The sequence below is a fragment of the Osmia bicornis genome, chromosome 1 (genome assembly GCF_907164935.1).
Source record: "Osmia bicornis bicornis chromosome 1, iOsmBic2.1, whole genome shotgun sequence".
Classification (NCBI taxonomy): Eukaryota; Metazoa; Arthropoda; class Insecta; order Hymenoptera; family Megachilidae; genus Osmia; species Osmia bicornis.
The window spans coordinates 3708969-3728207 of NC_060216.1; the positions used below are offsets into that span (position 1 = coordinate 3708969).

The window sequence follows — 19239 nt, forward strand, 5'->3', positions numbered from 1 at the left end:
CAACATTTGGCGACCAAGACGATTATTCTAGTTACGTGTTGTATAGGCAGGATTCTATATATTATGTCGAAAGTTTTTCATTGATATCTCAGAAACTAATAGGTCGATGAAGATATCCTTTTATATTTGGGATTCTGTATCCCCTCCCCGCCCCCAAATTCCGTATCGATCGGCAATCAAGGACGCATCAGGAAGGGGGCAGACCCACCCTGGACTCTACCCGGCCACGCCAATGGATAAAAGTATGTTTATACGTACCGAATCTGTAACTATAATGCTATGAACCAATGGCGCCAGAATACTGCAGAAATTAGCGATAGTGTTTGTGATGCCCATTAAAGTACCAGCAAAATTCGGGCTAAGATCCATATGATTTATATTATGGCCACAATAAATAGCGATATTACTGGCAACAGCGATTACTAGAACTGCAACTGCTATTTCTGGTTGTTTTTTATCAACGTATGCAAGACCGATTAATGCACCAGCCGGAATCCATTGACCTATGGTATTGCAAATTTTCCTCGACGTCTCAACGTTCAAAACACTCCGCTTGATAAGGAGATCGGAAACATAACTGACGGGGAAACTAAGAATCCATGCAGTCAGATAGGGCAGTGAACTCGTAATACCATTCTGAAACAAATAAAGTGGATAGGTACTTAGAATGAATATAACAATATAAAGCATATACACGCATTCAAAACAGTAATGACAGAGTTTTAATGTAAAATGTTTACTGCTCTACTTGTTGTTAGATATAAAGATGAACTTATAGAAAAGGCGCTCCCTTTCTGATTGTGATGATTTTTAAATATGTTGTTAAATTCGACATTTTAAGCAACTTTTTTCCTCTAACCTATATTGGACTCGCTTAGTTTCCGAGATACTTGCAAAAAAATATCGTTACCACAACAATGAATTCTGTCTATATGTATGCGTCTACAACAGTGTATGTGACCTTCATTTGATTACTATGTATAAATGTAACCTAATGATAGATTCTAAATTAACAAACCAAATGGAATAAATTTTAGTGCCTCCTATTTTGCAGTTATAGTTTGTTGTATGATCCTTCTTGTATGATCAGTCAATTAATAATACATCAACTCCGAATATAATTGATTATTAATTTAATTTTTCCTCTGAGATAATTATTTAAAACTGACACAAAATTCGCACAAAAAATTTATGTCGAATACCGGACAGAAGTCGTATACCGAGCAAAATTTGTCACGTCCAAACAGGACGTATTCCAAAGCAGACGTATACCGAGGTACCACTGTATTACCGATTAAACATAATTCAGTTCAATATCATAATTTATTATAAAATTGTTACAATTACTTCAATTATTTTAAGCGAAAACAATAATTCTGAAACTAACAATAAGTTGTCTGTGGGACGTTACAATAGAACAGGTGTGGATTATTGTTTTGGCTCGGGGGCCATTTTGTGGAAGCGGAGGTTAGCGGAGCGCCGCATCTTTTAAAATGATTAGTTAACTTTGCATTTCAGAAAGGTATCAATTGTACCATAAAAATCAATAAATACAAATTCAATAAAATAGTGGCAGTTTTATTCAATTTATTTAAATACGAGTCGAATCCTCTTTCGCGCACAGGAAGGAAATCTCGGTTCAAGACGGATTTTTCTGACTGTCTTGGCGGGCCACAAAAAAACTCTTAGCGGGCCGCTATTTGCTCACCCCTGGTATAGCCGGATAAGGTGGTCAAAAGTGGCCCTTAACCAAACTGGACTTGCGATGGCTCATTCAGTAGCTTATAAAAAAAACCTGTCCATGCTAAGTTTCAGCCCAATATTTCGGGGGGGGGGGATTTAAAATCATGTTATTGGTTAATTTCTTATATGTTAGTGCATGATAAATTCTGAATTTGTTGAGATTCTTACTGAAAACTCAAGCTGTAAAAAAATTAAAAATCTCCACAAATGCTGAAAAGGCGATTTTATATTGAAGGAGTCGCAGACCTAGATTCATATTATTTTTGTAAGTGTATATTACTGATATTATTATTATCAATTGTTTTGAAATGTTTTTATTAAGTGTGCTGTAGTTAAAAAAATTAAAAGTTACTTTTCTCGCCGGTTTTTCCATGTCAGAGTTACTAATACGGTAAATTTACGTCTGATCTTTATCAAATAAGTATTTTATTCAATGTGTTTACAAGCCTTCAAACTAAATAAACGGGATCGATTAAAAGTACGTCATATGCTATATCCCAAAGTAAGGAAAGAGTTTTCAACGGTGTCGATGGTCCAGCGGTGAAGTGTCTAACTTGTAATACGCTGCAAACTCTTTTCGTAGGTTTGAGTTCACTTAGGTTCGCCTTCTCTTTTTTTTAAACATAAATTATAGTTTCTTTTTCATTTTCAACTATTGTACTACAGTAGATGTTTGTTATATCGTCACGACTTTCATTTGAAGAGAAGAAGGGAGATAAATATTATCATCCTCGTAGGTTATGCGATGATGGAAGGAACAGCACTGGTATGTTTGAAAATTCGTGTGAAGGTCAAATCATTCACGTGACAATATGAGAGTCTACTGTATACTAATTACTTCTTTCAATTGCATTTCTTACTTTAATAAAATTTCTTCTAAAATCAACTTTTTTATTAAAATGAATCATTAATACTTACATGAATTAAATGAATTTATAATACTTACTTGTGTGATATCAAATCGTAAGACAGATGTCATATAGGACGGAATTTTAGTCAAAAGCATCCAGAAACCCCAGGTTTGAGCAGATTGGGCAGCTAGTAGTGCCCATGTTGGAATACTAGTTAACATCGCAATCCATGGTATCGATAGTTTCTGAAGAAGGATAATGAATGTAAACCGGATTGAACGAAGAAAAGGAATTAATATTATATTTGTTTTGGTATGCAACAAGATTATAATTAAATACTATATGAAATTCAATATTGTATTATCAGACATTAGGATAACTCATTTATCTTTGATGAAAATCTTTTTTTAGAGCCCCCCCTCCATCTGATTTTTGCAATGAAAAATACAAGAGTTTTGTATCACATTAAATCCCAATTAGATAAAAGGAAAAAGAACCTTAGGACCAGTAAACACTTTTTTTAATTTTGAAAATTGAAATATGTTACATATTTCTTATTTATGAGGACTAAAAACATGTTTCTTGTAATTTACTTTAAACGCTTGTTTTTAAAAATTTTACGAATTTCATGAAAAATCAGAAAACTGCATGACTTTTGTCACTGATTGTAGTGTTTTAAGAAAACTAATTAAAAAAAAATTGTATTTTTATGTGCAATATACGAATCAAATGGGTGTAAATTAACACAACACAATAATATATATGTATATATGTACACAGTGGGTGATCAAATTATTAGAGCCACAGTATGAAAAATAGGTTTTTCGTGTTTGTGTAGAAATACAGCCACAGTTTTAAGGGTTTTACATTGTAACTTTTAATTAATAATCCTTCACTAATAATATACAAAAAAATACTTATAAAAATAAACAAGTATATCTAAAAGATTATATTTACATATGTATATTAGTATTTCGTAACGCCGTCTTTTGCTGCAATTAGTACCTCAATTCTTTTCGGCATACTTTCGATGCATTTTAAGCAATTCATTTTGATTGTTTCATTTCTGGCCTATACTTCTATCAAACGTTCAACCAATTGACAGTTATTACTAATATTAAGTGTTTCCACAAATTTTCGATGGGGTTGAAGTCCGGAGAATTGCCAGGTCAGTCAGGAACTTTCATTTTTTTCAACTGTGTATCATAATTTTACAAGCATCAATACATCATAAAAAAATAACAAAACCTGTGTTTAACTCGGTTTTTATTTAAGAATTAATGATTTTTATGTAAAATCATCAATTTATGCTAGTGGATCTAATAATTTGATCACCTACTGTATACAGGGTGTCCCAGAACTCATTTTCACTCTATGAAGGGATGGTAGTTGGGGTGATTTTGACCAACTTTTTTCTCTGCGAAAATGTTGTTTGAAGCTTTGATTTTGAATTATTACGGAAAAACACTGACCAATCCGAGCGTGCGAGCTCAGGGACGGCAGCGTCGGCTACGAAAAATGTGCTTGGCCTAGGTCCCGAACGAACACTTTCGGCACCCTGCTGGTATAGTAGGAGTCGTTGGAAAAATAAATAAATTGAACTGATTAAACATTTTTAATCGTTGCTTAAAATGAATACATCACCTAATCTCTCATCACCTGTCATAAAAACGTAGAAAACGAAATTCTAAGCATTTTAAGTAACAGATAAAAATGATTGAAATGGAACAATTAATAAACGTTTGAACTGAAAGGTTCGTTAATGATAAAAAGTTTGCGAAAAAATTGAAACGAAACTTACTCATACGTCCCTTAATTAACCTGCTGTGTTGAAAGCAGGTAACTGCCACTGGGTCACTGTGTCGTTCCCCACCACTTAAGTGGCAGCGCAGAATCACTATCACTGGCCACTAGAGATGTGCGGCCCGACTAATGTGCCGAGTTCCCCACTAATCGGGTCGGTTCGGATGCATTTTTAAATCAACACAATGTAGTTTACAACGAAGTTTTTAATTAAGAATTTCATTTGGTTTAATATCATGGAATTGGAATTTGGGGTGGATGGTGGGCAAAGTCAAATTTATATTTTAACTGATTAATTCCCCGTGCATGAAATGAATTTCATTCCATGTCACCTGTATATTCATTTTATACAAAATAGAGTTTGCACATCCTTATATTAAGTATGTATTAACAAGTGCATGAGAGTTGGGCCGCGGTCCGCGGGAGCTCGTCGAATCAGCCCGACTGAGTCCGACCGAACCCGAAAAAGTCGGGCTACCCGACTGCATGGATGTATCGGACGACCGCCTGAGACCGCCCGATTTTTTCCAAGCCCACCCGAGCCCGTAATATCGGTTTCTCGAACATCCCTACTGTCCACATACTTGAACCTTATTACCTGAATAATAATAAACCATTGTTTGATCTACGTTAGAGAAATTAGTGGCCCCGAAAGGACCGACTTTTTTGATAGAGAAGAGGTTAAAGTACCCCCTTGTGCCTCAAGCCAAACTGATACGAGTTTTAATACACTGGTTTCTTCGCTCCGACACCAGCGATCCGCTGACTAAGTCCGTGTAGCTAGTCTCCGAAAACACTGAGCACTTGGTGTATTCGCAGTGCCACCGTAGGTCTGACCATTCAACGAAACCTTCACAGATTGGAGTACCGTTATGTATTTACGGATTGCTATTTGACCCTTTGGAAAAACCCAGTTTGGGGACGAAATGGGCCCTACGGTGTCACGGTAAATGCAACAAGTGCTCAGTGTTTCTGAAGGCTAGCTACACGAATCCAGCGGCTCGTTGGTGCCAGAGCGAATAAAGCAGTGTAACAAAACGTATATCAGTTTTCCTAGAGGATCAAGGGGGTATGTGCAACTTTAACCCCTCCTCTATCAAAAAAATTGACCCCTTTCGGGGCCATCAATTTCTTTAACGTAGATCAATTCATATATATGAATTGGTTCATTAAAACAATCGGCCCCTTTCGGAGCCACCAATTGTTCAAACGTAAGTGTAACAATGTAAAGTGATAGTGAAAGTCCCGTGAGAGTTTATTGTTCCGACTTTTAAATCAACTGTTCTATCTACACGTGTTTCCTCGTCGAATGGTTGAGATCGATACAGTGGCAGTTACCTGCTTTCAGCATAGTATTTAGGAATGAATGGGTAAGTTTCGATTCAATATTTTCACAAACTTTTCATGATTAACCCTTCAGTTCAAACGTTTATTAATTATTCCGTGTCAATCATTTTTATTTGTTGCTTAGAATGCTTAGAATTTCATTTTCTACGTTTTTATGACAGACAACAAGAGATTAAGTTGTGTAATCATTTTAAGCAACAAATAAAAAACAAACACGATAGCAACAATAAAAATTCAATTAGTTGGATTCATTTATTTTTCCAACATCTCCTGCTATACCGGCAGGGTGTCGAAAGTGTTCGTTCGGGACTCAGATCAAGCCCAGTTTTCGTAGTCAAGGCTGCCGCGCTTGAGCCCGCGCGCTATGCACCTGTATGAAGTTAGCACCCCATTTTGAAAATTTTAGAATTCCAAAAGTTGTTCCAGGTTGTTCTGTGCTCATTTGATATTGTTCTCCATTTTGGTGGCGCTGACGTACTGTCATCGGTCAAAAATGACAAAAAAAGGGAAAAAATATGTTTACTTCCAAGAATAAAGTGCCCTTAAAATATTTGTTCTGGCAAAAATCAAAATTGTTTCAAGTTGTTACGTTAATTATTAGCTTATATATGCAATTCGGTATTCAGAAGACGATACTGATAGCCGTAGATGTAAAAATACTGTTTGCGCGCTCGATATCGTTTTTTTATTATATCTTTTTAAATTCTTTGTTTGGAGAATTACTACTTTGGAACAATGTTTGGAACAACTAGAACAATTTGGAACAACCACCAAAGATTTGATTTTCGAAAAATGGGGTGCCAGGTCAAAAAACTGTTTTTTTTTTATTTTCCGCTAAAATATTTGTTATAAAAATGTTATCTTCTGGAACAATTTAGAACAACTCTAAAACAACCTGGAACAACTTTTAGAATTCTAAAATTTTCAAAATGGTGTGCTAACTTCATACAGGTGCGCTATGCGCGCTCTGATTGCTCAGTGTTTTTTCTTAATAATTCAAAAATGAAGCTTCAAACAACATTTTCACAAAGGAAAATGTTCAGAATCACCCCAGCTACCACCCTCTTAAAGGACTAACACTCTTTTTGGGACACCCTGTATACATAGTACCGAGCATAGATTATTAAGGATAATGGCGCACTAGGCACAGGAGATCCTACCACAAAAAAATTTCGATTTTAGTACTCAATTTGAAATTAAAATTTGAAAGCTTTGAATTTTTAAATTTTGGAGCTTTAAAAATGGATTTTAAAATATTTAAATATAAATTTTTGAATCTTGAAATTTGAAATTAAAATTTAAGAACCTGGAATTTATTGTACATATTAAATTGTATAATATTTAATAACTGAAAATTATAATCATTTTTTCTATATTAATCTTAATCTTAATATCTTCAAAATTAGGAATTTTGGGGGATTTCCATGCCCTACATCGCTATTCTTCCTTAGATAACCTTTTATGCTATTGTAACATGAAAGGAATATAACACATCTTTAGAAGAATTTTCTTCATTGCTTACATACACGCTGTATACTATTGAAGTAAACAATATTATTTTGTTAATGTGTGCAAATTAAAAACTTATCGTTAAACAGACTTTACCACTCTTACAAAAAGATTTTTACCTCATCCGTCTCTACTATTCCAAGGCTAGTTTCAATGTATTCCTTCTCGTCCAGAGGTATACTGGAATGTTCAGTTGGCGAATCTCTTGCAATAATGAAGAAAAGAATACTAGAAATAATAGTTAGAGCTCCCCAAATGTAGAAGCAACTAGGCCATCCTAATGTGGAGGCCGACAGTAGGCCGGAACTCAGTAAACAAATCACGTTTCCGATCCAACCACCGGCATAAACGAAGGTCGCTGTATTACATGTAAGAAACATACAAAATAGCTTTAGTAATTGATAGTATAAAAGTGTTCCTATTGCTACTATCTGTTAAATTTGTACAGAGTGATCAATAAATTCTCGATAAAGATTCGAAATGAAAAGGTAACACTAAAAGATATCAAGATTTGATTAAAAAATGTTTAATAACGTTTAAGAAAATATTCAATTAAAGCAGTTTTCAATGTGTTCATATTCAAAAGTAAATAGTCTAGCCTCAAAATTATAGATTATAGCTGCATTACCCGGCTCTGCCCGGGAATTTTAATGAACTATTATTTTCTATATAACATAAAAATGTGATGTTATATGTTAATACTTGTACATATACTGGAGATGTTAGCGAGAACACTAAGCTACATTATATTTTAATTTTTGGATGCTTGGGGTTTAGATATCCATAATAGAATTTGCTTATATGTAGAAGGGAAGGGGGTCATATTTCGGTGGACTAACAGCAGCGACGTTTGAAGAGTGTTCGGCGGCGTTCTCGTAACGTCGCCAACAATTAAATAGCGTTCTCATAAATTCGCTAATCAACGCTTCGAGAATATTCGACAGCGTTCTCGTAAATTCGCCAACAGTTCTTTTTAAATTGAATGTTAAAAATTAAAAGAAATCAGCTAAAATACACTTTAATACAAATAGAAATACTATTAAATACAAGGCGCAATTTTTTTTTTAAATGACAGATATTTCTTTGTCATCTAATACGACGTGAATAAGGAACGAATGCCAAGAAAACAAAATACTGATTAATCTATATTATGAGTGTAGCATACTGAGGGGGCTTGGTGGTAATGCCGAGTATTACCAAACCAATTCTTTAATGCTTCCTTGTTAATCAAAAACACAATCAATCGCAATATGACATAGCCTATGTCCATCTTGAAAGAATAAGCTGTCCAATAGTGCAAATTTCATTAAAATCCGTTTAGCCGTTTAAACGTGAAAGAGGAACAAACGATCAGACATTTTCACTTTTACATATTAGTACGGATAGGGATATCATGCAAACTTTGCGAGTTCTCTTTTGGGTAGGTACGAACGCGCAGTCATCTAGCGGTTGGAAGCGGTAGTCAGGGAAAAGCGGGCATAGGCATATTATGCGGATGTAATATAATTTTTATTAAACTAATATAGCCTATGTCACTCCAGAGAAGGCAAGGAAGCTACTGTTACAAGGATCTAGCCGTATAAGCATAGTGAATCGGCCCCAACAACAATTTCGGTTGATATTTATACTACATATGTAATGCTTTTTGCCTAAATAACAATTGTGTGCAATTTCAACTCCCTACCCCTTCTGATAAGGGTAAAACCCCAAAACTTTACTATTTCTTTTCTCGGAAACTATTTAAGATATTTGAACACATTAAAGTGCAAATAGTAGGTATTCATTAACTGTATTTCATTTCTTTTTTCAAAATTTTTATCCGATGATTAAGGGTTGAAAATTAATAAATAAATTTTTGAAAGTGATTTTCATAAACAATCCCTTGAGTGACACCCACCGAAAAAACGAAGAATAATCCTTTACTATTTAACTATTATCTGTAAAAGTTTCAAGAGTGTCGGATTGGTACATCATAGTTAAAAAAAGATAAAACCAATGCAACGCCCCTTCATAAGGCAAAGCCAGGCTGAACGTTAGAGACGCTCAACCTAACTGACCTACAGGGGAATATGTTGCGCCGATCCGCCACGTTTCTCATACCAGAAACAGCTCTCAGAAAAGTATGAACTCTTCTTTCCCTAAACTGTGTGTTAGTTAACAGTCATTTATTTAAATAATATATTAACAATTAAAATTTTTTAATTAAGTTTTCTAATCTTAACTTTTAGCGTCCGTGTTTTCACGGTATTCCTCGTTTTAAGTATGTGGGAGCCCTAAAAATTATTTTATTTCACACTTTAGTGCAGGCCTGTCCAAGTAAGGGAAATCCACTCCTGGAACACATATTCCGGTTCCCCTTCCAACGCTGCTCCGTCAAGTAAGATGGGACGGTTCCGACTACCGTCTCTCCGAGGAGACAGTACCGCCGCTAGGAAAGACGGAGAGACCGTAGTCAGAACCGTCCCATCTTACTTGAAGGAGCAGCGTTGGAAGGAGATTGGAACATGTGTTTCAGGAGTGGATTTCCCCTACTTGGACAGGCCTGCTTTATCGTTAGTGGAACGAGCAATATTTGTAGGATGCCGTAACCTGGTTTACCGTTCTTATTGGATAATTACAACAAGAATAGTTATTAACAATAACGAATACCATAAATGTTTGCAAGTGGGATCATCGTAGAAATATCTCCTATCAGATGTGAAAGGTGTTACGGGCAATGTGTTCAACGTGGGCATTTTGTAGAATGATCGGACATTGTGTAGATTGCACATTTTTTTGGGCAATGTATATAATGGGCAGGTATTTCACACATGGCCCGGACATCTCATATAATACCCACGGTTGTTTGACATTAAACTTATTATTATTATTATTATTATTATTATTATTAAAACCATACATACAGTCACTCACAGTGAAAATCGTCCACCCGCAACGGGGCGTATATTAGTCTAAATAAAACAATAAATACAAATAAAATACAATGATTGCGCATATTAAATTATTCTACATAAATAACTACATAATATACTCGAAAAGCAAAAGATTCTGTTGAATAATAATCGAGATATAACATTGTAAATAGAAACATGTCCGAAATGAACCTCACAGTGAAAATCGTCCACCTACAATAACGTTTGATAAATTGCAATAGTTAATTGATTTTGTAATTTTTAATGAGTGGTTCTTATAGATTTTTTTATGCTGAATCCGAATTTCTGAACCATTTTCATCGAACTTTTATAGTTTTCGAGATAATCAATGTTAAACAGAAATTGCAATTATTCAAATTTGGAAATGATTTTATGCCTTTACAGTAGCAGATATTCAGGTTGTTTTTCGCGTAATAATTCTGTGGAATGTACCGAATAAAATGATATAAATTGTTATTACATTATAGAGATGTAAATATATTTAAATAATAATGGAAGTGGAAGGGACGCCTAAATCGCACGAACGTCGGCTGATATTTCCTATTATATTTCAAAAACTAACAATCTAGGAGAAAATCTAATTATATCACACGATAGAGAAACATTTTTGCTAAGTACAACATTAAAGCAATGTGTAAAAATTAGGTTTCTACTTTGAAATTTAAGCCTGATAACTTGGCATAGAAGGAAGGAACATACTCGCAAAACGTACATAACAAACAGGTCGACCGTAAGCATTGAGAACTACTGCTGTCAACGTTATAACGCCATAGCTAATAGATATCTAACAGATGGCGTTATAGCGGTGACAGCAGTAGTTCTCAATACTTACGGTCGACCTGTTTGTTGTGTACGTTTTGCGAGTATGTTCCTTCCTTCTATGCCAAGTTATCAGGCTTAAATTTCAAAGTAGAAACCTAATTTTTACACATTGCTTTAATGTTATACTTAGCAAAAATGTTTCTCTATCGTGTGATATAATTAAATTTTCTCCTAGATTGTTAGTTTTTGAAATATAATAGGAAATATCAGCCGACGTTCGTGCGATTTAGGCGTCCCTTCCACTTCCATTATTATTTAAATATATTTACATCTCTATAATGTAATAACAATTTATATCATTTTATTCGGTACATTCCACAGAATTATTACGCGAAAAACAACCTGAATATCTGCTACTGTAAAGGCATAAAATCATTTCCAAATTTGAATAATTGCAATTTCTGTTTAACATTAATTATCTCGAAAACTATAAAAGTTAGATGAAAATGGTTTAGAAATTCGGATTCAGCATAAAAAAATCTATAAGAACCACTCATTAAAAATTACAAAATCAATTAACTATTGCAATTTATCAAACGTTATTGTAGGTGGACGATTTTCACTGTGAGGTTCATTTCGGACATGTTTCTATTTACAATGTTATATCTCGATTATTATTCAACAGAATCTTTTGCTTTTCGAGTATATTATGTAGTTATTTATGTAGAATAATTTAATATGCGCAATCATTGTATTTTATTTGTATTTATTGTTTTATTTAGACTAATATACGCCCCGTTGCGGGTGGACGATTTTCACTGTGAGTGACTGTAGATGTGATAGGTTAGGATGGGCCACACACTTAAATCCGGCCGCCGCGCCGCACAGTGGGACAAAACGGCTTTCGGCGATCAAAAGTCGATTTTCATGAATTCGTAAATTGAAAAACTATTACATACATCGATAGAGAATAAACTGTAGTTTAACGTAGTGTAATCCGTTTTTTTCATATTTGCTTCCGTTATGCCGTGGTTCGCACTCAAAGTCAGTAGAAATTCGTCGAAACGAAACGCTGATGATACTATCCGTAACTTCAATGTACGATTCTAATGAATTTTACTCGGAAAGATAAAATTCAAATGAATTCCTAAGTTTGGTAATTATTGAGATTAGGTTACACCTCACCGATTTTCATGAAATTTAAATATGTTGTAAAACTCTACATTTTGAACAACTTTTTCCTATACATATAACCGCCGCTCGGCCTTAGTTTTCGAGATATTTTCGAAAAACTGTTGAAACTAACACATTGAATTCTGGCCATCCGTGTGTGTCCGTGACAACGTACGTATTAATATGGGATCGCCGCTTTTCAACTGTTTTTGCAGGCAGCAGCACGGCGACCGACATCAACATATACATATATTACGGGTGGGCTTAAAAATCAAATTTAATTAATTTTCATGATTTTGAATCACAGTATGTGTGTCTGGTCGCCGTCAGGCGACCAGAATATCACTTTACCCTAACCTAACTTAATTCACTGATTAGCTAGAGTAGATTGAGTTAGGTTAGGCTATATTAAATTTCCAGCTGCCATCATAGCTACGATACATTGAAATTATGAATGCAGAAGTGCACAAGATATATATTGGTCATCGGTCGCCGTGCTGTTGCCTGCAAAAACAGTAGAAAAGCGGCGATCCCATACTAATGCGTACGTTGTCACGGATGCACACGGATGGCCAGAATTCAATGGGTTAGTTTCGAAAGTTTTTCGAAAATATCTCGAAAACTATGGCCGAGCGGCGGTTATATGTATAGGCAAAAGTTGTTCAAAATGTTGAGTTTTACAATATATTTAAATTTCATCAAAATCGGTGAGGTGCAACCTAATTTCAATAATTACCCTAAGTTTACTAGATTAGTATAGATTCTATTCAGTGCATAAAGTAAATTAAAATGTTAACAGCATTTTAAATAATAGGATCTGATTGAAACGAAGTACATTTAACTAAAATCATGTCTTGTCATTTTTTAATTATTACATCCGTTTCCCTTACAGTTATTAATAGTTTTAAGTAAAATTTTTGTTAAATAACATATAATATGTCCAAGTGAAGGAAATTGAACGCGATACACTTTATACATGAATATTTTGACACCCTGTAGTTCAATATGATTTATATTGATACAACTTATGTACCATAATAATACTGAGTTATATACTGAGGGGGGTAAAAATTGCCCATAAAGTTTCGACCGTTTCTCGTTTATTTTCTTTTTCTCCGCAGCCGTTAAACATATCCAAACATTTCATAAACGTAAGTTGTTTATCTTAATGTATAGTGTTTTTTATGTTGAAACAAAAAATTCTTTAAACAATTACAAAAAGTTATACACAAAAAAATTAAAAACTATTGTAAAGTTCCAAAATTTGTTATGAAAATAAGAAATTGCGTGTTCTTTAATGCGATGTAACGTTTATCATTTGCTATTTTAAGAGAGCAAGAAATATTATTGAATATAATGATATGTTTCATGTTTAGTTTATTATTTGCAAACGGTAACTGATATAAAAAGATCCTTTGGACAATAATTGTTGTTCTTGATCCCATCTATAATTTATGATTTAAAAACAGAACACGGAGTTACCATTGTTTTGTGTTAATCTCTATAATGGTGGAACTCTTCACAAAACTGTTTAAAACACAAAAATTTATTGCGCCATGAACAACGTATTATAGCATAGCTGGAACATATGGAACAAGATGGTGGGTTTATAGAATTTTGTTGCGTAAAAGCAAAATCTACTGGATTTTCAAAATTACTTGCATATGAAAATACATTGTGATATTTTGGTGGTAATAGCTGAATATGTACTGACGATTGAAGTTTAATAACATTATTTCGAAGATGCAAATTAATGTCATAATTTTTAATATTACGAGGTGAGAAAATTTTCTGACAAAGGTTTTCCATTTGCGGAAGCCGTGTACATCTACTGGTTGTATAAATCCTGTCGTTTTTCTTGGTATTGTGTAAATTTCCAAATCTTTATTTGGCGGCACATTTTTTTTTTAATAATTCCGGACAGTTACCTGCTCATGAGTATATTAACAAGACACTTTCTGATCTTGTATTGAGTAGATACATGTTCACTAACCATTCATTAAATAATTCTTCTGTTAATTTTCCAGATGTTGATGCCACCAAATAAACATTCCACGGTTTAAACAATGACTCTAGTACCTTTGGCCCAAAATTACCTAGAAACTGACGACTTGAACAATTTTCCGCAACTTCTTAAAAGTGTAGTAAAACATGTTTTCGCAAAAGTTTCGGATAACGTATATCTTCACAAAAGTTTCGGATAACGTATATCTTGTCTTATCTTCGCTGCACTCCGTCCTCTGTTTCTGTTTAAATTTAAAGATTGATACTAGGGGACACAAATCACTAGATATTAAATTGTTATGTTATTATATTATTATTGTGGGTGGTAAAAAATTACCCACAATGTATATATTATAGGTAACGGATAATTGTTAAAATTATTTGCATTCAAAAGTAACTTATTTTAGTTATTGTGGATTACTAGTAGATACAAATGTTAAAAGAATATAATGTAGAAGTAATTGTTTATAATAATACTAGGTATAACCCGCTCGTTCCTCACATATCTAGAGCCCGTGTCCGAATAAAGAACAGCGAATGAAAAAGAAAGAGAAGCCGCGATCCTGACAATCGGCAAAGATCAAACCTTGATCGCTTCTTTGTCTTTTTAACCGTCTTCGAAAAGGAGGAGGTTACTCAATTCGATCAGTATGTACATATTTTTCTTTCTTTTTTTTTGTGTGTTCACCGATTACTCCGAGATGGATGTACCAATCGGAATGAAACCTTTTACATCTTGTAGGGTATGTCTTCTGGTTGGTCCCATTGAAAAAAATTTTTTCATTTTTTCATTGTTATTGCAAAATACAGGAAGTTTTTAATGTCAAGATTGGACGATTTCAATGACCTTTTAATATGTTGTCGGGGACATGATTCCGAACACCTTTTTCATTATGCGTAACTAACGGAAAGTTTTAGTTTCCGAGATATTCGTGAAAAACTATTGTTACTACTGCATTGAATTCTACGTATGCCTACGTGTCTCTACCGGTGCTGATTCACAGCATGCAGTCGCCGATTCTCTACTGTTTCAGTAATATGTATATGTTACTGTGAAACACCGAAATTAATGAATGTCAACATTTTCCGGCGAATATCGACACATGCCAAATACGTCGGCGAAAGACCGAATATTTCTCAATATTATTATACATTCGGACCTTCGCCGGTAGATGTCGACAAATACAGATGAACTCTGGTGAATGTCGGACAACACGTCTGAATAGGATTATCCCCAGGCCCTCTAAGCTCCACTCTTGTGAAGTTGATGCAAATTTTAACTCACCCCCGGACTTCCAGGCAGCGCTGATGTCGCTTTTCTACAATATCGTGACGTCATGTTCCCGCGAAAGGGTCTAGCCGTATAAGTATAGTGAATTGGCCCCAGCAACACTTTCGGTTGATATTTATACCACATAGTGCTTTTTGCCTAAACAACAATTGTGTGCAATTTCAACCCCCTATTCCCTCTGATAAGGGAGATATGAGGGTAAAACTCAAAACCTTTATCATTTTTTTTCTCGGAAACTATTTAAGATATTTGATCACATTAAAGTGCAAATAGTAGGTATTCATTAGCTGTATATCATATTTTTTTTTCAAAATTTTTATTCGATGATTAAGGGTTGAAAATTAATAAATAAATTTTTGAAAATGATTTTTATAAACAATCCCTTGGATGACACCCACCGAAAAAATTAAGAATAATCCTTTACTATTTAACTATTATCTGTAAAAATTTCAAGAGTGTCGGATTGGTACATCATAGTTAAAAAAAAATAAACCCAATGCAACGCCCTTTCATAAGGCAAAGCCGGCCTGAACGTTAGTGGCGCTCAACTTAACCGACCTACAGGGGAATACGTAGCGCCGACCCGCCACGTTTCTCGTACCAGAAACAGCTCTCAGAAAAGTATGAGCTCTTCTTTCCCTAAACTGTGTATTAGTTAACAGTCATTTATTTAAATAATATATTAACAATTTAAATTTTTTAATTAAGTTTTCTGGTCCTAACTTTTAACGTCCGTGTTTTTACGGTGTTTCTCGTTTTAAGTATGTGGAAGCCCTAAATCACAGATTTATATCATGTCTTGAACAATGGCACTGTGTTAGATGCAATTAGTTGTCCTTTTAATAGTCGAAGAAGGTATCACAGGTATAACTGCAATATCATTCTATTCAACGCTGTAAAGAACATAGACTTCTATAACTATTTCCGTCTTTACCTTTTCACGTACGTATTACTTTTAATTAAATTATAGCTGGTACCTGTGAATAGTTGTACCTAAGGTTTTCCTCGTTTTAAGTATATGGTCGCCCTGAAAAGGGTTAATTATATTATAGCGGACCAGTACTACCTGGAAATGGCTGCAATTAAGGTGACCCTCGTTTTAAGTATATGGAGGTCCAGAAAAGAGTAAAGGCGTTTTATGATACAAATGGTGTTATTTACAAGCGTGTTTTTTTAAAAAAATTTTTTGAGTGTTCTGTTTCAAATCATATACTTCAACCTGACAATACATAACACAATCAGCTCTTTTTAGGGCTTAATAATCAGCCCTTTTCAGGGCTCCCACATACTTAAAACGAGGAACACCTTAGTTGCATTTATAAAAGGGTGCCATTTGTAACGTACAACATAATCAGCTCTTTTTAGGGCTCCCACATACTTAAAACGAGAAACACCGTGAAAACACGGACGTTAAAAGTTAGGACCAGAAAACTTAATTAAAAAATTTAAATTGTTAATATATTATTTAAATAACTGACTGTTAAGTAACACACAGTTTAGGGAAAGAAGAACTCATACTTTTCTGAGAGCTGTTTCTGGTACGAGAAACGTGGCGGGTCGGCGCTACGTATTCCCCTGTAGGTCGGTTAAGTTGAGCGCCACTAACGTTCAGGCCGGCTTTGCCTTATGAAAGGGCGTTGCATTGGTTTTATTTTTTTTTAACTATGATGTACCAATCCGACACTCTTGAAATTTTTACTGATACTAGTTAAATAGTAAAGGATTATTCTTAATTTTTTCGGTGGGTGTCATCCAAGGGATTGTTTATAAAAATCATTTTCAGAAATTTATTTATTAATTTTCAACCCTTAATCATCGAATAAAAATTTTGAAAAAAAAATATGATATACAGCTAATGAATACCTACTATTTGCACTTTAATGTGATCAAATATCTTAAATAGTTTCCGAGAAAAAAAATGATAAAGGTTTTCGGTTTTGCCCTCATATCTCCCTTATCGGAGGGGGTACGGGGTTGAAATTGCATACAATTGTTGTTTAGGCAAAAAGCACTATGTGGTATAAATATCAACCGAAAGTGTTGCTGGGGCCGATTCACTATGCTTATACGGCTAGACCCTTTGTCGCCGCGTTTTTCAATTGTTTCAAAATTTAAAGAGACAAAAGAAATATGGCGCACATGGTTGCACATGGTGGCAGCGTAGGTGACTGAATTTCCAGGTTCGTGAATTTCATTATTATAATTATTACTATTATTATTACTATTGCTATTATTATTATGACTATTATTATTATTGAAAAAGATATTTTTTAAAGTTTTTTCTAGGTTTTTCAATAACGTCTGCTGATGAGATGCAGCAACAGGAGAAGTTAGAAAGTAAGTACAGAATTTTTTAAAATTGTTACTGAAAACATAACTGTTTACATTGCTATTTTAGTAATATATTTAATTTTAATTATTAAAATGTATCTTTAAAGAAAGAGGAAGAAAATATGCATCATCAGAGGGTGTATTAACGAAAAGAGCAGGATGTTCTCCTTCCCCTAAGAGAGAAAGGATAAGAAGAGGATGGCACAGTGGGTGGAAGTATGTGACAACCCAAAGTCAATGCTTCCACCTGAAAACGGAAATTCCGGGTGATCTGTAGTAGCTACTTTAAAGAAAAATACTTCATGAGGAAAAGATTAACAACATCAGCAGCTCCAACACTGAACTTACTTGGTAATAACTTTTATGTATACTTTTTATAGCATATGTAAATAATTGTTAATGAAAATATTTATTGCAGTGTCAGAGGCTACCTCTATTAAAATAGAGCAATAAGACACCTGGATGCAAATGAAAAGAAGAAAAAGAAGAAAATTGTAAGTATTCAGTTTACATATACAATATATGCATAAAACCATTAACATGGTATTGATACACTAAGTATACATAATAATACTTCTTGCATGAAGTGTATGTATAATATTATATAATTTTGTTCTTATAGTTAAACCTGACTGCACCAAGGGAGTGGAGAACGTGATTTTCGAGTGTATATTATTATTGTTATATATATATTTATTATATTTTAGTAAAAATTTAATATATTTGCATGACTGCACATATATTGTTGTAATTTTTTCCTTTCCTTTATTTTTATTTTTCAAAGTCTTGAATAAGTAAGACCATGCACACGTATATAGGGACCATGTGCTTGTGTGTGTACCTCACCGATAACATTTATATGTGTTTCTAGCGACACCAGCACCGCCTGGAAGTCCGGGGGTGAACTAATTTTAGTTACAGCATTAAATACGGGAGTTTGGAGGGCCTGATTATCCCGTCGTCTAGCGCAACGCTAGGTGTGTTGTGTTGTTGATGTTCGTCAGTTTCACTAACCTACCCTAACCTTCTCTTATTATTTTTTTCTTTTATAATAAATCATGATATACAAATTTTCATTTTGTTTGAGTTAAAATAGACATTCGTCATCAGTGCATACTGATTGTCGATATTCACCGGTGTAAGTGAAAAATAATGATATTTGGCAAATATTTCGGACATACATAAATCGACTTGGTGAATGTTGACATTTACTAGAAGATGTCGACATTTACCAGATTTCGATCTTACACTGTAACATATAATTACTCTGTACCGATTGCGATGAAACCTTTCACATCTGATCATATCATACTATTATATAAAGAGACAGCGTTTGATTGTATGTACAGAAAAATTTCAAAAACTACTTACCCGATTGATACCAAATTTTAACAGTAGCTTCCTTGCCTTCTCTGGAGTAACGTAGGCTATATTTTTAATAAAAATATTTTAATAAAAATGATATTACAGCCGCGTAAATATACGTTAAAAC

At 34.1% G+C, this 19239-nt stretch overlaps 1 protein-coding gene across 2 annotated transcripts in view; it reads right to left on the reverse strand.

Annotated features, from left to right (window-relative positions):
* Positions 1 to 19239, reverse strand: part of LOC114881165 (putative inorganic phosphate cotransporter) — a 64429-nt gene that overhangs the window by 7358 nt on the left and 37832 nt on the right. For both annotated transcript variants that reach the window (XM_046286555.1, XM_046286551.1), the window contains exons 4-6: positions 7373 to 7611; positions 2690 to 2839; positions 259 to 636 (exon numbers count right to left, since the gene is read on the reverse strand). In XM_046286555.1, coding sequence (XP_046142511.1) covers positions 259 to 636; positions 2690 to 2839; positions 7373 to 7611 — 767 coding nt within the window. The remainder of the gene's footprint in view (positions 1 to 258; positions 637 to 2689; positions 2840 to 7372; positions 7612 to 19239) is intronic.